This window comes from Plectropomus leopardus, chromosome 10 (genome assembly GCF_008729295.1).
Source record: "Plectropomus leopardus isolate mb chromosome 10, YSFRI_Pleo_2.0, whole genome shotgun sequence".
Taxonomy (NCBI): Eukaryota; Metazoa; Chordata; class Actinopteri; order Perciformes; family Serranidae; genus Plectropomus; species Plectropomus leopardus.
The window spans coordinates 29473032-29499383 of NC_056472.1; the positions used below are offsets into that span (position 1 = coordinate 29473032).

At 40.2% G+C, this 26352-nt stretch overlaps 1 protein-coding gene across 1 annotated transcript in view; it reads left to right on the top strand.

Moving 5' to 3' along the window:
- Positions 1–22379, top strand: part of lats2 (large tumor suppressor kinase 2) — a 34095-nt gene extending 11716 nt beyond the window's left edge. Inside the window, exons 3-9 of the mRNA XM_042494532.1 lie at positions 10695–10827; positions 11641–13223; positions 15454–15681; positions 16802–17156; positions 18467–18649; positions 20262–20368; positions 21283–22379. Coding sequence (XP_042350466.1) covers positions 10695–10827; positions 11641–13223; positions 15454–15681; positions 16802–17156; positions 18467–18649; positions 20262–20368; positions 21283–21825 — 3132 coding nt within the window. The 3' untranslated portion in view covers positions 21826–22379. The remainder of the gene's footprint in view (positions 1–10694; positions 10828–11640; positions 13224–15453; positions 15682–16801; positions 17157–18466; positions 18650–20261; positions 20369–21282) is intronic.
- Positions 22380–26352: the final 3973 nt, after the last annotated feature.

Genomic DNA, 26352 nt, shown 5'->3' on the forward strand with positions numbered 1-26352 from the left:
CTGTTCAGGAGCGGCAGTTTTCTTCTGTCCTTCAAATGAAATCAGCCTTAACGGACCCTAAAGTTACTAAAGTTCACTTTTATACAAGAACAAGCGTTTGAAGGGCTGTTGGTGACGTGGTGTGTATGTGTGGTGTGTCACACTGTCAGTATTGAACCACCTGTTTCTGTCCTGTTTCTACAGTATCTTTTATTTTAGGAAAAGCAGAAATCAAAGAAAATAGAAATAAATACATCAGGTTTGGATCATTTTAAACATGTCAGAGACAATAGAAGAAACTGAAAAAACTCAAATCGCCAGCCGTTTCCTCGGCTTCGATGCCGGCCGGTTGACCTCCGTCGCTTCCACCATTGTGAATGGACCAGAGCAGAGTCAATACAAACAGGAAGTGAGCATTCAATGGCAGCAGGGTGGAACAGTTCCTCCCGCCGCAGCCGAGTCGCCGCCCAACATGTCGCCTGTCCTCCTCGTCTGTCTGTGGTCTTTGTCCCTCTGTGTCTCTGTAGACATCACTTTGTTCCATTATTACCAGGAATTCACATTATGATCAGTGTTGAGTCATCATAACTAATTTGATTCAGTGTTGCGAGTAATCAATAATCCAATAATTATTTTAGCTCCGAGTAAAGTTTTCATTCAAAGCTCAGCGGAGCCAAAAAAATTTCACAGTGTGAGGGCAAAGAACAGCTTCAACAAAAATACGATGTAAACAACGTGCATTAGAGAAATCAAAAATACTTTTCAAGGATTAATTTAATTAAATCTTTAAATAATTTAACAGTACAATAGATAAATACATTTAGCCCAAGTGATATAGTCTAGGAAGTTTGGTGTTCAGTCGCTCCAGGATTTTGCAGGCTTTTAGGGATTATTTCCTTAAAAAAACTTTGAAAAAAGCAATGCATCTTGAAATGTTTTGAGTATTTTTTTTTTTTAAATAGAGTAAAATTGCAATTTACTTCTTCTTCTTGTTAAAATTGGTTCTTGTTTTTGGAAGAAGGAAGGAAGAGGTGGAGCAAATTCAGCAGGTTAAATACAATCTACACATTGTCTTTAACCCTTTTTTTTGCAAAAAAAAATATGCATGATAGACTGTAAAATATGTTAACAAAATTCATCAATTTACTAAGAAAAAAACATTTTTCCAGTATAGTGCATTGAACATAGTGCAAAAGTCAATGTAATAGTATAAATCTGAGAAAAAAAATGACTTTTAATAAACGGAAAAAATAAACAAAATAAATAGATACAAATTAGAATTACTCTAGTAAAAAGAAACTGTATAAAATATATGGCAAATATTTTATATTATATAATAGAAATCCAAAAATAAGAGTAACTTCATAAAATAAACACATAAACAAAAATAGATATAAATAACAATGAATCCAGTAACAAAATCTGTTTAAAATGTATGATAGTCAGTTCAATATAATAAAATATAATAAAAATAACATTTAAAAGAATTCCAACAAAATCTAAATATTGTAATGCATTGTATAAAAATCATCTGTATAAAATGAGATTTGCTTTTTTCAAGCTTGTAGTAAAGCAATTTGATCACAAAAAATGCCAACGGTGCAGTTATAATGCCTGTTAAAGGGTTAAATGCCTCTTGACTTCTGCCTCATCAGCTATACAGACACTTGATTTTTTCATGCTACATCAGTAGCTCCGCTCTGGACGTCTTTCAGCTCCTCTGACAGTCGTCAGACTCCGGTTTTAGGCCACCGAGGTGTTTCTTTTTCTTTTTCAAGCCTCTTCCAGAGCCGTCACGGCTGCGGCGGATCAGCTCCTGTGTCCTTGAACACCCCTCACCTAAGTTATCCTCCGCAGCCCTGTTTGTTCAGCCCGCTCTTATCAGCTGGCCTCGTCTTCCTCCTCCTCTTTGTCTCCCCGTCTTCTCCAGCTGCAAATTACAGAGCAATGTGGCTCGTTACATAATCACTTTTTTTAAAGGAGGAAATGTTTTTTTGAGGGCGGGGGGGCGGCATGCCACGCATCGAGATGACAGGAAAGAAAAGGGAAGGAGGGGTGCGTTTTTTCCTTCCCTGAACTCCTCAGCCGTCCTCACAGGCTCCTACTGTACGTACAGGACAAACTGCGGCCGGGCAGGAATCCGACGCATGCTAAGCGTATTAAAGCCTTGGACGTGTGAGCGAGCAAACACTGCGGCGTTTATATGTAACGACGAGGCCAACAGGATGTGACTTGGAAGCAGTGTATGTGTTGTCGTCAATGGTTTGTATGTTGGGGTAGAGGACGTGGCTCTGCTCGGCTCAGCGAAATCCACTTTTAGGCGCTTTAAGCTTTCCCATACATTGTGAGATTCTTGCATGTTAGCGCCGTGGATGACGAAGAGCAGGGGAGGAAGACGCTGCATGTTTTATGGCTCTCTGTGTGGGAATGATGCATGGACGTCCATCCATCTGAACGTCCATGTGGCTTTGATTTCCCGCCATGCTGGAGTGCTTTTCAGAACTGGGTCAAAGAGGCAAATAATATTTTTTAAAGAGCGAGACTGTCACCATCATGCACCAAAAAAAACAATGTGTGTGTTTGTGCCTGTTATGTCAGTCTGTCAGAGCAGTTTGTGTGAAGAGTTTGTAGGCCGGTGATTATGCGTTTGGGATAACTCGGTGGCTTGCGGAGCCGCAACCATTATGACAAGGGTACAAATGTGGCCTGGATATTTTCGACAGAGAGGGAGAGAGAGGGAGGAGAAAGACCATCCAGAATGCAAATAGCTTGAATTCCTGCTTCCTGGGCCGAGGAATGTGAGCGAGGAACATCTGTCGCCATGACAGCCGGGGTCACCGGGCCCGCCTCCACCCAACACACGCACGCACGCACACACACACGCATGCACGCACGCACACACACACACACACACACGCACACACACACATTATTCAAGAGAGGAAGGCGAACGGACAGTAAAAAGCAGAGTCTTAGTGTGAATTTTGATATAAAAATCTGTCATAGCGCTGTTTAACGTATAAATCAGAAATTTTAGACTTAATATATACTTAATACAAATATTTGTCTACTATTCTGTAATAGGCCTACATAAGTTAAAACTTTTTTTTCTGTTGCACATAAATTATTCCACATCAAAGAAGGCAGCTTAAGTAAAAAATAATTAAGGACACAGAAAAATTCATTTTTATTTATTCATTTTTTAAGATTCTTTTTTTTTTGCTTTTGCCTTTATTTGATAGGACAATTATCAAAATGAAATTATAAATAATAAAAATTATAATAGTAATAATAACAATAATAGATTTTATTTGTTTTTTTTTGTGTTTTTCTTGTTTTTCTACTGCAGACACTGAAGTCTGAGGCAAATTTCCCACTGGGACAATAAAGTCTATAAAATCTAAAATCTAGTGAGCTGCTGTAGCGCTCACTAGATTCATTGAATGAATGAATTAGAAAGAGCACCACACCTAAGAGGAAAAATGTGTATTTTTTTGATTTGGGGTGAACTGTCTCTTCAAATCTTCCTTTTTTACATAAATAGTGCACGGAGGAAAGAAAAGGAGGTAGAAAGACGGAGCGAGAGAACGACATAATGTGACATTACTGGGCGACTCTGGCAGCCAGCACTCTCTACTGGCTACACAGGAATGCAGCACACACACACACACACACACACACACATACACCACTGTTTATACTTTGTTTCCTGTGTGTGTGTATGTGTGTGTGTGTGTGTGTGTGTGTGTGTGTGTGTGTGTGTGTGTATGGTCAGTCAGTCTTTGGCTCAGGGACACAGTTATATGTGTGTGTATGAACATGCGGATGCAATGGGAGGGGTCGAGAGCAGCAGGCGAGTGCACGCTGCACGCAGTCATGCATTTCCACCTATACAGACGCACTGTGATGGACATGCGTGCACACACACACACACACACACACACACACACACACACACACACACACATAACACACACAACACAAACACATTACAGAAGGCATAGAAAGTGTGCGGCCTTGGCATTTCCTGGCTTTGAGAGCTGACTGTGCCCACGGTCGCTGCGTGGTCCTACTCTTTAAACTGTTTTGATTCAGTTTCCTCGCAGTGAATGAAGCTGCTCAGTGTGTTTGAGAAACTGCAGGCAGAGGAGACACAAAATGGCAGCACGAGGATAAAACCTCTCTCCTCAGCTGTTGTTGCATTTCTGTTGTATTTCTTCTGTCGATGGTTGACATTAGAGAGGTGTTTCTGTTATTAAGCCTTCCTTTTTTGACATAAAGGAGGTGAACAAAATAACAAAAACTCTAATAAGTTAAACAGCACCACAAAAACTACAGCATCCATAATGATCCTGCAGTTGAATCGGCACTTCTGGAACAGCTGTAATACAATATGATCACTGTAGCCTCCTCTGAAGGTAGACTTTACTGCAGGACTGATGTATGAAGGCTAATTTGTGCATACTCAATGTACGAAGTTTCAAACGTAAATGTCCATGTGTCCTTTACGTTGGCATAGAAACAGCCAATAGGTGGCACTAGAGGGCGGAGTCGGAAGTTTTACACAACAGTAAAACAAGGAGACAGTGGAGGTTGTAGTAATGTCCCTTTACATGAAGGCAGCGTTTTTTAACGACATGTTGCATGTTAATTGGATTACGCACGGCTGCAGATAAACAGGAGCATTAGTGGAGAACTGATTTTCATTTGTCATGTAAACAGCTTAGTAGGAATATTGTCTTTTTCAGAATAAGGCCGAAAACTGAATATTTTATGCTTGTAAACATAGTCAGTGAGTGTAAGTAGTTTCAGTGCAGTCAGTCACAGTTCAGTAATATTTTGTGTTTTAAAGGAAGGATGTGCACCAAGGAAAATTAAAGGCAAAAGAAAAGAGGAGAGGATTTTAAAAATTAGTATACATTTATGACATCGCCAGTTTTGTGGTTTATTACATGAAGTTATAATAGTACACTCTTTGGTACGACTAAAATGGTTTTTTTAACCAGTATTATATCTATAGTCCTCTTTTTGTTTTTTTTTCTTTTTAAACAGGAAAATATTTTAAAATAAATAAATATATAAATATATATACATTCACATATTAAAGAAAATAAATGAGTAAGTAAAAAAATAAAATAAATATATAAAATAAATGATTATATATATACCAGGAACAGGGATGTGTGGCGCACCTTCGTAAATATGCACAGATAATCTAGTTTTTTTTATAAAGAAACGATAATAATGCAGTTAGATCAATAAACATACATTGTTTTCATTGTACAGTAAAAAGGGGAACAATCTGTCTTCTGTGGAGCTGGTTTGGGAGTTTTTTGTTTGAGTCTGATCTCTAAAATCTCTAAATTCATGATGGAAACCCATTTTGAACATATTTTGGTGAATATATCCATTTGTAAGTTAAGTGAGCAGACTATTTTTTCCATTAAGTAAATGTTGTTGTGGATTTCATTTTTTATTTTTTATTTATTGGAGATCACCAGGAAGCTGCTGGATGCATTCTTTCCAGTTTCGTCTCTGGCTGCTCGGCTGCTGAGTGATTTATAATGTATCAGCAGCACTTTAAAATCTTCCAAAAATGATCCTGAAGCCATTGTTGAGATTTAAGAGTGGGAACAATGAGCTCAGTTCTCCTGGTTCTTGTTATAAATCTGGCAGCTGCAGCAGCCTGAATGTGCTGCTGTGGTTTAACGGTCTTTTTGGGAAGAGCAGCAGAGAGACCATCGTAATAGGCCATAAATAAAAATGCATATGTTATAATAGTTGCAGAGCACCTTTATGTATTTATGCTGTAAAACTACAACTATGATATACTGAAGATTTGACATTTATCACAGTGAAGTTACTTCAGGAATCATCTCAAAAATGACAAATTTTAATGACAGTTTATTTGTGTAAATATGCAAACACGCAGGTTTTACATGTGAAGCATGCTCAGGTTACTGTTATGATTTGGGTTTGCTGTGTCCCTCTTCCATGGCTCTATGAGTGACTGTCGAAATGATGAAACATCATGTGTAAAAGGCTGTATTTTGTGGCTGTGGTTGCTGCGTGCAGCCAGCGGGGGCGCTGAGCGTCGGGGCTGAATGCCGGCTCTGTGAGAGCGGCCGGGCCGAGGTCTGAAATGTCTTTGCAGTGAGGTCATATGCCATTCGAGGGGATTTCCTCATCTAGGTGTGGGTCGCTCCGTCTGAGAGGGAACGACAGATGTGTTTATCTCACACTCTGTTTGTTTACGTGTTTACTATTGTGTAAAAGACAGGAAGTTGTTCTCCGTCTCGTCCCCCCACCAAAGGAATTTTGATTTGCAGGTGTGGTGAGATTGACTTAATGTATACAATCACTGCACAGGACAGTGTTTCCATCACTGATGAGACTTTAGAGTTTCAGTGAAAGCTATTAGGGACTGTTTGTTATTTATCAAAGGAGAGAAACCCTCTGCTGACTTACTTTTTATTTATTTATTTATTTATCTTTTTATCTTCACCCTTTCAGAGCTATAAGTACTTCCCTTGCATGACCCTTTCTCCACCACAAATAAGCGTATCGCTTTTATATTCACACTAAACGCTGGACTCGGGGACATTGCAACAAGCAAACGACATGTAGGGAGTGAGAGTCGTCACCGAAACGAGCTAATTTCTTAAGTAAAATCACGTCAAATGCACTTCAGTAAATATGGGTGCATGGCAGCTACCAGTTGTGCTACACAAAACCGACAAATTGCAACAATGCCTACACAAGGCATGATGGCGATTATTAGATTTTATAAAAAAATTCTCTCTGATGATCAGTTTTTGTTTAGAAACTGGTGCAAATGGTGGAGTTCAGCAACATTTTAAATGAGACACAGAATAAATACAGCGATTGATGCACATGATATGTCCATGGGCACTTGGAAATGTAAAAATCTGACCCTAATTTTTGGTTTTACAGTTTCTGGCTATGATAAATTGTGTAATTTTAGCTTTAAAAAAAAAAAAAACAACCCCTTCGAACCTGCAGGTTTTGGGTTTTTTTAAGGGGATTTTTAATACATACAAAATACAACCTTTTAAAGTTGAATTTCTCTCCCTTCAGTCAAAATAAAAAAAACTAACAAACCAGTCCCTCCCAGGCCTTAAAAAAATTACTTGATGTGGTTCCAGGGTTTGGGGCTCAGCCCCGACCTTCCCCCGGATTTCTTCATTTTTTAATAATATATTGTTATTTTATCATTTCTATGCACTTTAGCCCCTTATTCACATTCGAAGTGCACCTCTTAGTTATTGAAACAGTGGTTTACACATTGCACGTTCATTTTGACGTAAAAAAATGTAGTTGTTAATAGTTTTTATGATAACAATGACGCAATGTAACTAAGTACATTTACTCCAGTACTTTACTTTAGTATAATTTTTTAGTTTTTTTTTCCTTGACTTGAGTTTTTCCCTTTTATGCTGCTTTGTATTTCAACTCCAATGCATTGCTGCAGAAAATATTTTACTTTTTCCTCCAGTACATTTAGTTTGGAGCACAAGTTACTTTGCAAATTCAGATGATTGATAAAAAAAATAAAAAAACAAATATTTTACAAGTTATATTTTGATACTTATATGTACGTACTTTTACTTAAGATTTCAAATGCAGGATTTTGTAAAGTAAAATATCAGAGTACGTGCTGAGACAGAATATTGACGGCTCGTCTGTGTGCACGATGCATGTCTCTTACTGTCTGTGCCGTTTCACTCCGATGACCTATTTTTTATAATATTGTGGTGCCACTAACAGAAACTCTATGATTTAATCCATGAAACTGTCAGTCTGGCCTTTTGTGTCCCCTTTTATATTCTCTTTATATAAATCCCAACATTTTCGGGTGTAAACCAGAACCACAATTGGTTCTGTCTTGCCGCAAATGAAGTAAAGTCGCGTTGAAGTGATTTCTCATTTGAATCTGGAGCAGAAAAGCTTTTCAGATCTCCTGCTGTAAACGAACACCAGAGAGAGCCAAAGGAATGATTGGCATTGTTTAATAAAAGGACGTAAATGCGAGAGGAATGCTCTGCATGTTTCCTCCTTCACATTTTTGCCGCTGTGTCTAAAGCATAAATTACACGGCAGCTGATGAATAGAAAATGCCGGAGTGGTTAACCAGCATTTTTCACATAGGTGACCTACATAGCTGCGGGCTCTTGCAGTGACCCACCTGTCCGAGGCTGAGATGAGCCCCCTGTTTGATTGAGCAGGGAGCCAGAGGGCAAATAATTAAATAAAATAACATTTTACATGAAGTATGAGGAGAATTCAATCAGTTTCATGCACGGATTTAACAGATTTTTTTTTTTTATTCGGCTTTTCATTCATTTTTTTTTCAGGAATGTGTCCAAACAGCAACACTGCACATCACATAACTGGTCGACTGAAGCAAAAGAGAGAAAGAAGAGAGAAAAAAGAGGGCATTGCATAATGAGAGGCACAATGTGATGAGGTCAATAATGACTATTTCGTTCATCAATCCAATTTATTTCCAGTGTCCCCGTTCAGACATTTGTCAAGAGTTTTTAACCCAACAAATCCAAATTATGTTGAGGTCCCAGACACTCAATTTTCTTCCATTTCTGCAAAAACAGACGAGTCCCTCCTTCGATATAACGTCCTCTTCTTTCCAGAGTCACAACCTCAGAGATCAGAGATTATGCATCAACTTTAAACTTTTAATATGCAAACTAAATCATCTCAACGTTAATAATTTGGGTGGTGCGTTATTGATGGTGGTGATGTGAGAGTTGGCCGCCAAACAGGAATCTTTTTAATGCAGTTTGCTTTTAAAATCTCATGCTCTTTTTCACATTATCTGTGTGTTATAGTTTACTTTTAAAATCTCATGCTCTTTTTCACATTATCGGTGTTATTGCCGGTCGTCTGTGTTTAGTATTTAATCGTCAGCGCTTTGAATTTCATTAACACAATATGACACAACTGAGACTGAAAATTAAGGTGAAATTCATTCATTCATGTTTAGTTTATTTGCTCATTTCAGTGTATAATTTCCAAAGCAATAACAAAAACCCATGATACGCTTTTATTTTTATTTTTTTACACGTTCCATGAACAAACAGGAGCGGGAAGAAGAAAAACGTATAATATCTGCCCCTTTCTTACTAATAACAGACGCTGCTGTAAATACAGATACAAATGGCCAACTGTACTATATTTACTATGCAATCAGTTACAGTCCTCTTAACATCACTGTATGTCCCATTATTTTGTCTTCATGTCTTCTTTTAAATTGAATAATATTTGCGCTACATTTGAAGTCATTATCCAGAGTCCCACAGATTGACTCCATTAACTGAAACACGCGTCTGCTTTAATGTGTGTGAGCGACTGACTTTAGAAATGAAACTTTCTTCTATGATCCTCATTGTTGGATCTAAATATGAACAACCTGTGTAGATTTTCAGGTAATTCTGGATGTAAATATGTTTTTGAATCAACTAAATTTCACCACACGTGAGCTGATGAACAGTCCGTTAGTATTAAGTGCCATCTACTCCCAATATCGAGAAAAAAGTTTTGAGTCTCTTGAGTCTGAAATGAAGAAAGAGTGAATTCAGGAATGTTAAATGTTACACTGTGTTGTCTAAAATAGTGCGTAGTGATGGATCAGTGGTTCTTAACCTTTTTCATGTCGAGGACCTCTAAATTGGTATGCATAAGGTCACGGTCCCCCATTTGATTATTCATTTATTTTGATATTAAATTTCACCAATTTACCGTGATTGATTTAACTGACATTTAACTTGAGGGAACCTCGGTCTCGGGCTGCAAATTAGGGATGCACGATAATATCGGCACCTCATCGATATCTGCAGATATTGGCCTTAAAATGAAATATCACAGTCGGCCAGGATTCAAGATTCAAAAAAACTTTGTCAGGCACACAGTGACAGAAAATTGACACAAAAACAATGTGAAAAAAGCATTTACATGCATGAGACTCACATAAAATCACAGTTACAAATAAAAAAAAAAACACGCATGCAAAACCACAAAATTTGTCAAGTTTCAGTTGTTTTTTTTAACAATTTAATTGCCTATTTCACAACAAACAAAAGACAAATAAAAACATGTCATGAACTTTTCCATCCCCACGAATTATTCCCATTTCTCTGAATTATTCTTCCAGTTTCCAGTAGCCTCGTTCTGATGTCTGTTATTTTTTGTGCGGTGTTGTGACAGGCGCAGGAAGGCGCTGGTATGTGACCCCAGGATGCAGGTGCTTGAGCGCCCACTGGGCCAATGTTTTGTTTTTGTTTTTCCCGAATGTGTTTTTTATTGGGTGTGTGGACACCTTCGAGGCAGAGTATCCTTATTTTCAGTTCATGTGTGTTGCAAGAAAGCGCGTGTCTGTTTGTGCATTCTTGTGTGATTAATCGCAGATACCGTCCACATTAAATGACTTTAAGGCTCATTTTAAAGGTTTTTATGTGTCTGTGAGAATGAAAATAAGACAATGAATGTCTGGTCTGATTTTTTTTTTTTTTTTTACCTGTTACTTGATCAGTTACAAAATTTTAGACAAAGTTCTTGTACAGTTACTTGTTACCTTTGCATTTTTTGTTAAAGCGGGAAAAAGGGTAAGTTATAGAAAATTTTCTATCAAAATGAGCTATCAATATTTTCTCAAATTGTTTTTTGTTTGTGCTTCGCAGGAGATGGCAGTGCGGGCGCTGAAGCAGACAGGAAGCAGAAACATTGAAGCGGCCTTAGAGTACATCAGCAAAATGGGTTACCTCGACCCTCGCAATGAGTTCATCGTCCGTGTCATCAAACAGACCTCACCAGGTACAAAAATACAACCTCAGTGTGTCGACTTTGGCCAGTCGCATTTTTTTGTTCTTCATTTCTCTTCATATATTCACCGTATGTTCTTATTTGTGTAGTTTGAAACCTTGCATGCTGCCGTCAGATACCTTTCACAAGTATTTAAACCTTTGAACCCTGAGTAAATTGGTGCGATTTCTGTCAAAAACATGGGAAAAAAGGCAATGAGCAACTTATAAAATACTAAATACAACATTACTTATGAAAAGCTAGGGAAAAAATGTCTTTTGGGGGAATGCTTGGGAAAAACGACATACATAGTTATCATAATTCCATATTTAAAATTATGTTTCAGAAATATTATTATTACTATTTTTTTAACAAATTCTCGGGGTAATTTTCTTGAAGAGAAATGAGAAAAAAGTAGATTTAGAAAATGTTTTCTAAACAGCAAAAGAAAAACTTTTTTGTTTTACAACAAACTTAAATTTTTTTTTAGTTTTGGGGTAATTTTCTCGTAGAGAAATTAGAAATTCAAAGAAAGCTAGAGGAATTTTTTAAAAATTATAATTTTTAAAATTCTGATACAAAATTATTATAATTTATCAAACACATTTTCCAGTTTTTTTTTTGTTTTTTAACTTTTTTCTGTCTTTCTTTCTTTCTTTACTAATGTTTAGGTGATTTTCTTGTCTTGACCTTTTGTTCATTTTTGGGTCTTTTCTTCTTTTGTTGCTCATTGACTTCTTCCCATGTTTTTGAAAGAAGTTAAGCCATTTTTTTCAGGTTTCAAAGGGTTAAGGTTTTGACTGATTTTGTTCCTTGTCCTTTCAGGAAAAGCCGGCATGCCAAACTCAATGGACCACCGACCTGCACTCGAGGCTCCGGGCGAGGCGGGCGCCATGCCTCCGTACCACCAGATGGGGGCCCCCATGTACGAGGGGGCTGGCGGATACGGCCCTGAGGGTGAGATGCCTCGACCCTACATGGGTGCTCCGCCCGTTATGAACTACATGATGCCCCCATCTGGTGCGCCACAGGGCCCCGCCATGGGGAACCCGATGGGGCGACCTCCCAGTATGGGCACCTATCCACCAGTGATGGCCTCCCAGAGCAACCCAGCCAACCCCATGTACCCTCCAGGGGCCCAGCAGAAGGGCTACCCCGGCAGCATGGAGCAGCACGGGCCCATGATGAGCTACAACGTCCCCGGCCAGCCTCTGCAGCTCCAGCCGCAGCCGCCGGGGGGCCCCGTCCCCGGCCCCCACTATGACTACGGCCACGCCAGGCCGCACATGATGGAGCCCGCAGGCTACGGAGTCAAGAGGACCGCCTCCTTCCAGAACAAGATGGCACCGCCCCCCATGGCGCCCCCCGACAACTACGTCAACATGCAGGGGAAAGGCGCCATGGGGCAGAACGGTCCAGGAGGCGCAGGAGGAGGTTACCCCGGGAATCTGTACCTCCCTCCTCATTCTCACCCGCGCCAGGCCAGCCCCACCTCCCACCAGGTCCACATGATGTCACGCTCCCCCGGCGCGGTCGCAGCCATGGGCCCCGACTTCTCAGACATGCCACAGGGGTTGATGACGCCATCCAGGGCCAGCCTCAACCTGGACCTTTATGAGCACCACTGGGCGGGGCCTCCAGGGCCTGAAGGGGCCCCACAAGCGAGACAGCCCCAGCCCCAGGGCCCGTTCAGGGGGGAGGTTCGTGTCCCCAGCAGAACCAACTCCTTCAACAGTCGCTCTGCGGGGCCCAACGGTGTCCGACCTGCGATGGCAGCGCCCCCCACAGCGGGAAAACAGGACCCCTCCCTGGGCCCCCCGAACACCATCACGGCTGTAACGTCCCCGCCCATCCAGCAGCCGGTCAAGAGCATCCGCGTGATGAGGCCGGAGCCCAAAACAGCTGTAGGGCCGTGTCACCCGAGCTGGATGGCGGCTCAGGCTCAGGACGCCGCGGAGCCGCTGGCTTACATGCCAGAGGAGACGTACTCTCTGGAGCCGGCTCAGGAGCCGCGCTGCCCTCCACCACCTTACCCCAAAAACCTGCTCATGTCGGGGGCGGAGGAGGGAGCCGGAGTCATCTGCGGAGCTCAGGAGCTCAACACCCCCGCCACCAGGAGCACACACGGCGGCAGCGGAGGGAGCGGAAAAGGCGAGGAGAGCCAGCAGGTGAAAGAGAAAACGAAGATGAGCAAGGGAGAGAAAACGGTGAAAGACAAGAAGCAGATCCAGACGTCTCCTGTCCCGGTGAGGAAGAACGGACGAGATGAGGAGAAGAGAGAGTCGCGCATCAAGACGTACTCGCCTTTCGCTTTCAAGTTCTACATGGAGCAGCACATAGAGAACGTGATGAAGACCCACCAGCAGAAACTGAACCGCAGACTGCAGCTGGAACAAGAGATGTCCAAGGTAAGACCGCCAGACCGCGAGAGCAACGAGGCGGTTAAACTCACCGAGAACTTTTGCAATTGAAAAAATGAAAATACCAGAATTCACGACTGTCTTTAGCTTCCTTTCAGCTGCGTAACTCCTGCTGTCAGCTCTCAGGGCCCTTTAAGAACAACACTGGTGTTTTTGCAGCTTTTAGCCCACTGACCCCAAATTGTTTATACTTAACATTATATTATTAGTAGTAGTACTCTTGCATATGTAAGCAGTAAGTGGGTTTCCATTAACCCTTAAAATGTGCAAATTCAAATTGTGAATATGAAATCCGCCTATGGAAATACGTTAGTTTGACAAAATTCCCAGTTATCGCAAGGTTTTAACAAAAGTTTTTACGCTCATATAAGATGGTATTTCAGGCGATTCAAAAAATCCATATTTAGCCGAACTGCAATGGAAACACTTTTTTGGCTTTTTTAGGTCATGTGATGCTATGTTTGTGTCCTTGTTGGTAGGAACTGGCTCCCTCATGATGCAGCAGAGCTGTTATTGCGTCAGATAACTCTTCAAAAGCTGATCATCAGGAAGTTTTGAATCCACATTTCCTCTGTGAAATCATAGACTATCACCTCCCAGAAATCCCTCATACGTGGCCGCTCGCACATATAAACTCTTTCCATTATTGTTTGCATGACACGCCTACGTCGCCTTCGGTTTCTGCTGTCTGTCTGGCACCACAATTCGCGTGCAACTGCAGTGATGTAACCAAGATGTCTGCTTAAAATCGGTCTGTTGTGGTGTTCAGGCTGATTTTTATAAATTGTAGGCAGCCGTTCGCTTTTCATACTTGAAAGTGAAATACAAAATTCAAGAGACTCACAATGTGCTATAGATCAATTACATCAGAAAACAAACAAGAACAGAAAAGACGGCTTTAATTTTTATGTCAAACTGAGATTTTGAGGGTATTGACTATTTAATAAGCAGCAATATTTTTCATCTTACATTATTTTTTTTTGCTTCTCATCAGAGCAGACGTCCATCTGTTCTCAAGAAACTGAGGAAAGTTTACTTAAATAAATAAATTGATCATTGTGACAGTTATCCAGTCTGAAACCAGCTTAGAGTCTCTGGACGTGTGTTCAAAGAAAATGAAATCAACGGCCGTCTGGTGAAATTGTTGTCTGTATACGGGAATGATAATCGTTTGTTTGGAGCCGTGATGTCCAAGAGGTTGTCATCCAGAGAATTCTCCCTCAGGACGTTTGTTTGAGACAGCGGGACCTTTGTCTTGGATCGAGAAGTCAGCGAGTTCACGCTCGTGTTTGCAGGAGCTTGTCCTGAGTCATGACTTTGGCCTCTGCCCCTTTGATCTCCTTTAAAGTGATTGAAAGGCATTTTTGGAGAAAATACCGGAGCCAGACCCAGACAGTTAGGTAACAGAATTAGTCCATTTTGACAACAAAGGTCAGGGCGGCGGGTTCAGCTCGTGTCACATTCCTAAATCATTAAATGAAAACATGTTTTTAATACTTCGGTATTTTTCAACATGGACCTTATTTTCACAAGTTTTTGTGGAACAAAAATGTCTGAAATTTGTCCACTATTGAGTCGCTAAACTGGCTGCAGCCAATAATAGTCAATTTACACTTTCTAAAAGTTTTTGCCACTGACAGGTTCAGATAAAATTTTGACAACATTTTGGAAAGGATCCCTACAGAGATAGACCTTTTTTAAAGGGTAAGATCGTTATTCTTTAACCAGAAACAGCCCTGAAATTGTGATCACCAAACCCACCAGGCTCCATTTAAATAAACAGTAATTATAATTAACATTAAATAACAGTGAAACACACTTTATTCAAAGACTGCAGACACAAAATTCAACTCACAAAAAACATCCTGGTTTTCCTTTTCACTGTTCTAACAATCACTAACTCTGGTTTGGTTGAAATATACCCTTAATTCGCCCAGTTAGATGTGAAAATATTCTGGCTCTATAAACGCTAAAATTACTGTTTATTTATATGGAGTCTGGTGGAATTGGTGGTGATGATTTTGGGTGGTTTCTGGTTAAACAAAAGGTCCAGCATTGAGCTCTCACTCAATGCTGGACCGATTTCATAAAGCTGTTGTTCACATTCGTAACTAAAACATGGAAAATTAGTGTCCAGGTTTTAAAATTTCAAAGTTACTCTTACATTGTCTCTGCTTCCCGTCACCATCTGTTTTTAACTGCTGTCCTTCCTGTCCAGGCCGGCCTGTCGGAGGCAGAGCAGGAGCAGATGAGGAAGATGCTGAACCAGAAAGAGTCCAACTACAACAGGCTACGCCGAGCCAAAATGGACAAGTCCATGTTTGTCAAAATCAAGACACTGGGCATTGGTGCATTTGGTGAAGTGTGTCTCACACGTAAAGTGGACACGGGTGCACTTTATGCCATGAAAACACTGCGCAAGAAAGACGTCCTCAACCGCAACCAGGTGAGTTGATACATTATTGTTCATATAGGAAGAAGTCTTCAACTTTGTACCGTGTTTGCTTATATTAATTATATCCAGTTTGCAGTGGTTACTGAGTACATTTACTCGAGTACTGTACTGAAGTACATATTTGAGGTGCTTGTTACTTTACAGGATTTGTACAGTCATGAAAAACCTGGAAAAGTCATGGAATTTGCACATGAATTTGGAATTTCCAGGCCAGGAAAACTTCTGGATAATTAAATATCTCCTGAAGGATTTGGAAAAGTCACAAAAATTTGTTTCACAAACCAGTACAATAACACATGATGTGTTCAAGGACTGTGCAAAATTTGAAAATCCAAAAAAAAATGTCTGTTTTTACCATTTCTGGCTGTGATAAATGGTGTCAGAATTTTTCTAATCTTTCAAAATTGTCAAACTCTTTTAAATAATTAAAGAAACAGCCAAAAAACATGCTTTACAAATCAAGATTTTTAAAGAAAATTTCTGTTTTTTTCTTTAACTTTTACCTAACTTTTTCAATAAAAAATAACTTTCAATTTAAAAAAAAAAAGAAAAAGAAAAGAAAACATGCTTTAACTTTAACATTCACCAAAAACTTCTAAAGGAAAAAAAAAAACTTTTTTAAGGAAACATGCCCTCCTGTCATGTAAAAGGTACGTTTTCTGAAAAAAATCAGCAGAAAAATAAAAACAAAATACAGCCATGAATTGCAAGCAGCCCTACATTATATTTAGATTTTTAATCCTGTTTTGAATTCAATGTTTTTTTTTTTAATAATATATATTCAAAAGGCTGTTAATGAAACAGAACCAATAAGGAGCATCCATGGTGATTTCAGAGGATGTATGCTCTTTAAAATTTGCCTCAAAGTCTTGAAAAAGTCATGGAAAGTTATCAGTTAAAATGTGTATGAACCCTGCGTTTATATAATATTCAACTGAATATTTTGGGGTTTTGGACTGACATAAGACGACATTTAAAGACATCACCTTGGACTTTGAGATGGACATTTGGGATGGACATTTTTCACCGTTTCATGACATTTTATTGACTAAATCATTAAAATAATTATTAGTTGCAGCCGTAGTTTACACGATGACTTTCTTTGTTGCAGGTCGCCCACGTGAAAGCAGAGCGTGACATCCTGGCGGAGGCGGACAACGAGTGGGTGGTGCGTCTCTACTACTCTTTCCAGGACCGAGACAGTCTCTACTTCGTCATGGACTACATCCCCGGAGGAGACATGATGAGTCTGCTCATCCGAATGGGCGTCTTCCCCGAACCTCTGGCGCGCTTCTACGTGGCGGAGCTGACGCTGGCCATCGAGAGCGTCCACAAGATGGGCTTCATCCACCGCGACATCAAGCCCGACAACATCCTCATCGACCTGGACGGACACATCAAGCTGACGGACTTCGGTCTGTGCACGGGCTTCCGCTGGACGCACAACTCCAAGTACTACCAGAAAGGTGAGGAGGCCGAGTGAGATGATGGATTAATGAATACTTCTACTACGTTCTTTACTTGTTTTTTTTTCCATTTTATGAAACTTTATACTTCTTCATAAGTCTGTCAGCTTTTGTTACTTTCAGTCTTCATCTCCTTCCTGTCCAGTTAAAACCACATATGAAGTATATGAAGTGTATTTTTTTCCGGCTTTGAAAACCCTCTTGGATCAGCTGGAAAATGCATTATCAAAAAGCTGAAAAAGCCTTTTTTTTAACACCATGAAAAGTTTTTAGAGATTTTTTTTTTTTAAAAGCAAGGGAAAAGGAAAAAAACCCAGGGAAAAACTGTATCTATAATTTATCATAATTAAATATTTACAATTATATTACATAATTATAGTTTTGCAGCACTTTTTCTAGGCCGTTTTTTTGTTCTTCTGCTCTTTATAGTATATATATATATATACACACACACACACACACACAGAGTATACATATAATTTTCAGGTAATTTATCAGGTAATGTTACTGACAAATTTCTAGCAAATTTCTCAGTCTGGGACATGTCAGTGATAAGCAACAACATTCATTTTGATTCATTTTTATTTTTTGTATAATGTCAAATATTCACCAAACTCCCTCAGGAAATCTTAGAGGACAAAATGTCTGCTTCTTAAAACAGCTAAAGAAATAATAGGCTATGTGTTTATATTATTTTTAACTTTCACTTAGCAAATTTTTTTTCCAACCTCAGTCTTAATCATGACTACAAAATATTCATTCATTTTCAGAAAAATAAAACAAAAAAGATATTGAAGCCCAGGCTTTTTGGGCCACTCGGTTTATTATAGACCTAATTATGAGCTGAGGTTGAGCTTCCAAAATTAATTTCAAACCATAAAAAAAGCTTCAAGTCACTGCTGAAAAGCCACCTCCTCTTGCTGACACACGACTGACCGGAGCTCGATACTTAAATCGACTCCTTTGTGTTGCAGTCTGTTATATTTATTGTTTTCTATTGTTCTGTCTTGGTTGATTCTGCCTGTTCAGCACTTTGGTCAACTGGAGTTTTTTTTATGTGTTCTACAAATAAAGTTTGATTGACTTCACTAAAAATGAGTCACACCCATGCCAAAAGCCAAAATGATGGAAAAATAAAAAATGAAAAGGCCAGAAGTGTCTGTAGTTAGGCAAAAGGACTGCAGGATTTTTTCTTGTAGTGGAGTATTTTTACAGTGTGGTATTAGTACTTTTACAGACAGATCTGAATACTTCTTCCACTGCTGCTCATCATGTGTTTAACAGCATTGTTCATCTTCTTCTTCCTCCAGGGAGTCACGTCAGACAGGACAGCATGGAGCCCAGTGACTTCTGGGACGACGTGTCTAACTGTCGCTGTGGCGACCGACTGATGACGTTGGAGCAGCGCGCCAACAGGCAGCACCAGCGCTGCCTGGCTCACTCCCTGGTGGGAACACCGAATTACATCGCGCCAGAGGTGCTGCTGCGCAAAGGTGGGTGAGAATATGATGCAAATCTCACCACCTTAAAATGATACGGTTCTAGCTTTGTTCTGAGCTGTTTCCAAAAAATAAAAACAATATTAACCTTTTTATATTCTACACAAAAAGTCCGAAAGTACTTCAGATAATGTAAAAGTGTCACAGAATAAAAATATATTAATAACTAAAATTTTGACAAAAATGTCAGATAGAACCTTTTAATTCTAAGGTGAATTGCTGCAGATGACAGATGTTTGAAATAAACCGTGGGCCCTAATAGCCATACTATTATTCTGTTTAGTGTGCTAAAAAAAGATTTAACACAACAAATCCAGTATGCCAAAAATACCAGAATGTTCTACTACATCCACTTGCATCCTGCAGTTTGAAAGCCAGCATGCTTTTCTGGCTGTTCAGAGCCACAATCCTCTGCACGGCGGCAGATCCATCACGTCGACTGAGCCGTGAACAGATAACAGATATCTGTCAGAGACTGCAGTGATGGACTACAGCTCATCTGAGTGCCTGATGATTGAACAGATAATCATAACAGGGATAGGAATTGTTTACGTGAATAAAATCATCGTAAAATATGCGGAAGAATTCAAAGGCTGCCATGTGAAGGTTAGTATCTGTCATCGGGCCTGTCACGCTGACAAATTTTGTTGGACGATTTATAATTTCCCAGAAAATATCGCGATAAACCAAATTATTGTTGACATCATTTTAAGACCATTTTATGCCACTGATATAATGATGATATAGCATTATAGTGCAAGTACATCCTCTCAAAGAGAACGTTCAATTCTCCAGAATATTCAACTTTGGAATTGAAATGTAAAAAAAAATTAAAATATCCTAAATAAATGAAACATAAACCACACATAACCAAACAATATTGTATATCTGTTCTCCTTACAGGTGATCTTCACTGATATATCAACCAGGCACATATTTGTTTTTGTCTTTGCATTTTCAACCTCATTGTTGTTTTTTGTTTATTAAGTTTTTGGAATAATTTCTTTACTTTGAATTTCAAAGTAGGTTAATATTCCCTTTCCTTTCATTTCAAATCTTTTGTGCCTGAACTGTCCTTGGGTCAAACATGTGTTTTTATTTTATTTTGGTTATTTCTTTGATGTAAAACACTAAAATCAGTTGTAATTCTCAGATGAGGGGAATCTAAAGTTTGCCATAATAAGGACAACAACTGGAACTGAAAGTGTTAAAAATGTTAACCAGCAGACCGCAGACATGCTGAATATTTTGACATATCTTTTGTTGTCTCTTTACACAGCACAGTGCATTTAAAATGAAGCAATGCTAACTTAGCTTCAGTTTGAGTTTATTTTGGTTTAACACTGTAGAAACATTTAATCCTGTTTTTCTTCTACCATTCAAAAATTGTGGTACTATGTATAAAAAAATACTACACTCTTGATCCGGCATTGAAATGAACACCCTCAGCCTCCACTGAGACTCTTCACTTTAACCTCAGAGTCACTGTTTCATTTTTAAATCAACATGTTCGAAGTGCAGAGCTGACACGACAGAAAAATGTGTCTGTATAAACACTTACGACGCTGGATTTGTGCATAAAATCTAATATGTGTGTCTGGTGCAGGTTACACCCAGCTGTGTGACTGGTGGAGTGTGGGAGTGATCCTGTTTGAGATGCTGGTGGGACAGCCGCCCTTCCTGGCCCCGACACCTACAGAGACTCAGATTAAGGTCAGTGAAAAAGACATATATCCTTGCTTTGATTTAAATTTAAGTTATTGACCAATAAATGAATGAATAAATGTCAGCATTGGGTCCCTGGATCAATTCACTCGCAGCAGGTCAGACCTCTTTCTGTGCAGCTCCCACGTACGAATGTGACCTCTGATATCATATTTGGAGTGACCATGATGCTGAGACTCCCTTCAGGATTTTAAGGGTTGTTTTTGTGATTGTTGCGGCCTAAAATCCCTGATTTCGCAAAAGCTTTTCTAAAAAACTGCAATGCAAGTGATATTTTTAGCTGGATTTTTATCATAACAGTTGTTTTTTTTGTTTGGTTTTTAGTTAGAATTACACTACATAGGATGCACATCATGATATGATGTATTTTCAGACCCAGTATTATTGTCAGATAGAACAAATATTTAAAAAAATCTTAGCTGGTGAAAAGTTTTCTTTGTCATATAAGTCAGGAAGATTTAGAAACAGTGATGTTGGGTGGTGCACACGCGTTTGTGTTGCAATGCTGCTCACACCAACACCCAAATGGCTCGACTCAGTTGTTTCAACAATTACTGAAAGGTAAAGTTAGCCTTGTTAAGTTTCCCTGTCACTGTGTGTGAGAGGCGCAGCAGCAGAATGATAAACACAGAGAGAGAGGGGGTAAGCAGATCAATACACTGTGCGCAGCTGTAGCATGAAATTAATCAGATTTGTGATAAAGTTACTGTGAATTGCAAGGTTGTGCTGAATGTGCATGAATTGTTGAGCTTGCAACATTGTGAAATCCTTGAGGGCTTTAGTCATCTACTGTTTGCGAGGTCAGGAATAAACTTTCAAATCAAAATTGTTGGTGGTAACATCTGCGCCTGACATTACTGCAGCTGTGGTAACCTCATGTATTGTCTCTCTCCCGTCTGCAGGTCATTAACTGGGAGAGCACACTGCAAGTGCCCCCCCAGGTCAAACTGAGCCCCGAGGCCGTCGACATCATCGGCCGTCTCTGCTGCTCTGCCGAGGACCGTCTGGGTGCCAACGGCGCCGGCGAGATCAAGGCTCACCCCTTCTTCACCCAGATGGACTTCTCCAGCAATCTGAGGCAGCAGCCGGCCCCCTACCGGCCCAAGATCGCCCACCCAATGGACACGTCCAACTTTGACCCCGTGGAGGAGGAGGGCGGCCCCGGGGCGTGGAGCGACAGCGGGGACAGCACTCGAGCCTTGGACACCCTCTGCTCCCCGCACGGGAAGCACCCGGAGCACGCCTTCTACGAGTTCACCTTCCGCAGATTCTTCGACGACAACGGCTGCCCCTTCCGCTACCCGAAACCGCTCGAGGCCAGCGAGGTGTCGCTGAGCATGGGCCCGGAAGAGGAGGACGAACAGGAAGAGGAGGAGGAGGAGGAAGAGGAGGATGAAGAGGAGGAGGGAGAGCAGGGGGAGGGATGTGAGCCGGTGTATGTGTAGAGCTGCAGACTGTGTGTGTCTGTTACTGCCGATTTAACGCTCATTGTTCACCTCGTGACCCTCCCATCTCCCGCTGCTCTCTTCCTGTGTGTGTATGTGTGTGTGTGTGTGTGTAGAGGTGTGCATGCTACACAGGCGTGTGCATATCTGATGTGTGTGATTGTAAAGTTGCAGGAGCAGGACTGATGAATATCGCCACCTTGTGGAATCTAAAGCGCGTCCACTTCAAATCCAAAACTCCCCTGATCTGGGACCAAGAGACAATATTCTGCGTGTGACTGAGAGCATCGAGGGTGAAACGGTCAGAAACTGTGCAGGCGGAGAGGAGAACGCTCTCGGGAATGTAAGGATGTCTGGATCACAGGCAAGATGTCTAATTCGAGGACTGCCTCTTGCTGGTTTCTTGTCCCATTCCTTCCACCCTTGTGTCTTACGGACGACTGAAACGCCTTTGTGGTGATCCTCTGAAGCAGGAGCTACTTCCTGTTCTACCCGAGCTGCTTTACACTCAAATATCAGACACGGCAATGTGAAGAGTGGAGTTTACTCTTTGATTGCAGGGGAAGGGAGGGAGGGCGGGGGGGGTCGAACAAGCAACACGCCTCTTTCACAGCTGCTGCAAAATAAGCTACAAAGACACATGCATGCACGTGCACACACTCACGCACACTTTTTTTATTACAGCTCAGTCGTAAAGAGTTAACAAGGTCTCTGCAGGTAGATTTCAGCGTCCATATTTCAAGGTGTTGGCTCAGAGTAGATGGATGAACAAATTCTCCCAGATTCCTCTGACGTGCGCAGAAAAAGTAGGCGAGCAGCCGTGTTCTGGCGTGAGAGAAAAGGCGTTCAGTTTTCTAATTACTGCATTTGTGGCAGATCAAACTTTAAAAACGAGATCAGAAGTATTTTGGTTGCTCCATCGATCCTCATATATCCACAGCTGCCTCCGTTTGTGCCAACTGTAATTCAGTGTAATGTTTTGTCCCTAATAGGAAGACCTGATCCTCCTTCCCTCAGAGGTTGCTGTTGCAACTATTCTTGTGTTCATGAAATGTTTCCTGTTACTGATCCTCGGTTTTGACTGACGAGTCAGAGTTCACTTCCCAAAAGAATCCTCACATGTGCAGAGTTTAGACAAGCTCTAAACATCAAACCTTATTCTGTCGCAGGGCCTTTTCACACCTGCACAAGCATTTTTGTTACGTTGCATAAATTTAATATAGTTAGTTTTGTTTCAAATTGCAACTGTGCAAGCACCCTTAGTTAGTCCCTCCAAGATGTTGCGATCGTGAATTAACACCAGCTAATCCATATGAATTCTGTGTGGTCTTGCAACTAAAACAAGTTAAAACTCATGTTACTGTAGAACTGCGTGCAGCTTAATGATTCGCTCATCCTCTCTTTCTTTTTGTCATGAGACTGCTGCTGCGCGACCAGAGCTCTTTTTCTAAGGCAGTCACACACACAGCGACATGGCTAACTGTAAGTATCATATGGTAAACGTTACCAACAATTATTAACAGATTTAAGGATAGAGTCACGCTGTGTCCTTAGATGATTTACTGCAGTTTGTCAGATATTGACTGCTGCTGCCGGGCTTCTGCTGAAGCATCAAAATATGACGGGTTTGGATGAGATCAAACTGTGCTGTGTTAGCTTGTGCTAACTGGGCAGAAAGCAGAAGGAGAGGAACTCACCGAGCGAATCCTTCAGCAGCAACAGCCGATCGCCCCCAACTAACCGAACCATGGCTCAGTTTGTTCTGGATCAAGACCACCTCTTTTAGTGGACCAGGGTTTAGCTTTTTGGGCCAGAACGTGTTCCTGGGGAGGTTTTAGACCTGTAATTTTTTTCCGGATCAAACTTAAATGTCCAGAAGTCCGGACTGGACGAGGGAGGTGTGAAAGGGCCCTTAGTCGGATCAAAGACTGAACCACCGTAGTGTTTATTACATGCAGTGAATTTCTGCTCATAAATCACAGGAAGAATTGAATCTAGAAAGCAAGAAAGTTATTTCTTTTGCTTACTGAGGGGACAAAGAAACAATTAAGTCCACGCCTTGTTTTAAGGAAAGAACTGATGATTAAAGTGAAACCTTACAAAATTAAGAGAAAACAGAGCCAGGACCTGGATGGGACTGAACCTGTTGGGTCAGATGGTGCTGAGTTGGTTTCTGACTGAGAATCAAAGCTCTAATACACACACACACACACACACACACACGTGTAAACACACATTCACCAAGATGCACAATTTTACAGCTATTTTGCAAAGATGAGTTGTAACTTAACCAGCTTCCTGTTATCGTCTGGAGGCAGTCATGAAAACACAAAGCAACATGTTCTTACAACAGCAAACATGTGATAGTATGACTATGTGCAATACAAAAAAATACATTATATATAGTTTTCTAAACACTTAATATCCTTTTTTTTTTTTGAACGTTTTAGTACTGAAATGTACAAATATATTGGTTTATATATATTTTCTCTTTTCAGTTACAACATGCTGCTTATTATTGTGGTTAATATTATTTACATTATTATTATAAGTGTTATTACATGTTTCTTCTTTTGTTGTGGCTTAAAGAAGTGTTGGCTTCGTTGCCGAGTGTGCTTGGGGTTTTTTTGAAAGTAATGAGCCTTGTGCGTTTTTAAATTGAATGTTGGAGTGCGTGTCGCCGCTCGATGACGAAGGAGACGACAGTGGTGATGATGATGACGATCAGTGTTTGCAGAATGGCGACTCTTCGCCTCCTGCGGCCGGGCGGGTCCTGACTGCAGGGGAGGAGGGTGCAGGTTCAGAGAGAGATGCAGCAGAGTAGATAAAAGTTCGAGGAAGAGGAGGAGAGAGGCAGGTTGGCTTCAGGAAATGTAATTTGAAAAAAAGAATGAACAGCAGAGGTGTGGACACGAGTCACATGATGTGGACTTGAGTCACAAATTTGATGACTTTTGACTCGACAAAAACGGAAAAGACTTGCTAACTTAAACAACAATGACTCACTTGGACTTGAGCCTTTTGACTTGAAAATACTTGATAAATTCCCCCGAGCCCACGGATTAAAATTTATGTTAACCCTTTGAAACCTGAACAAACTGATCTGATGTCTTTCGAAGACATAGAAGGAAGACAAGGAGCAACGGAAAAAGAAATGACCCAAAATTCAGCAAGAAATTGTTAAAATCTAAACATTTACTTTAAAATAAAGAAATAAAGCTAAAAAAAGATATACTTAAAAAAGTGCTTAAAAATGTAAGTGACACAATTTTAAATATGTATTCTTGATAATTATAAATGCAGTTTTTTTTCCTAGACATTTTTACTTTTTTTAAAAGTAATTTTCTAAATCTACTAATTTCTTGTAATTCTTGGAACATTTCTTATGAAGTTGCTCATTTCCTTTTTCCTTATTTTTGAAAGAAATTGTAGCACTTTGCTCAAAGTCCAAAATATTTAATGCTCATTAACTTCCACTGCTTTCCCTGATCAGTACTTTTTATTTCATTAGACATAAAACATGCAATAGCACACAGTATCACTTTAAAGGATGGATGGTGTTATGGATATTTTTCCAGTATGTGATGAGTTTAATACAGCAAGTTTTGTACTGATGTCTTACTGGTTAAATGTACAGTGTGTTATTTTCTGCCACTAGGGGTCTCTCAATCCAAAAAAACAAAACAAAACAGAGACCACTGCAGTCAGTTGGCTGGGATCCTTCAGGAGGTTTTTACCTCTAGCTGAATGATCTGCAGATTTCTCCTCATATCCAGCTGCTAGCCAGTTTATCCTAATGTCTACTCGCATGTTTTCTCTGATGACTTATGGCCCAGATGTTCAGGAGGTTTTTACTGGGAGCCGAATTATCCACAGAGGTCTCTTCTTTTCCAAAAGAAACAGAATTTGTTATTTAAACTGGCAAAACATTGAATTAAGCAGTTTCTTGTTAAAAATCAGTGTTTCTTCAGTGCACTTTGGCACAGCAGGGGCTTTACCAGCGCTGCCGCTTACATTAATAACTTAGGATCTAGACATCCGATGACTAAAATCCTTGATCTGGTTAAAACATTTAGTTAAAAACAACCAAGATCTAAAAAGTGTATTGTAAAAATGTTGCTTAAAACTGAATAAAAAGTTCATTTGTAACAGCTCCTGGCAGTCAACCACTACCATGACATGCGTGCAAAAGGGATATAATGCTACTGACAGGCAGAGGCGGCCAAATTACACTGACTGTCCCTCCTTGATTCAAAGTTACAGGGTTTGAACATTGTTAGAGACATTTAAGATAATAGAAGTACACAACTCAACCAAATGTATAAAATTGGTCCACTTTCTTTTGGGAATTGTGACGCGGAAAAGTTACATTTTATGTCTTCAGTAGTGCTATATGCTGTAAAAGTGCTGTGTCAGCACTTTTTATGATTAAGTTTAGTTAGTTGTACTTATTTTGAAAAACCAGTGCAAATTTTAAAAGCATGCATGACTTGTTGTAAATTTAATATATTATTACCCTGTGGTTAA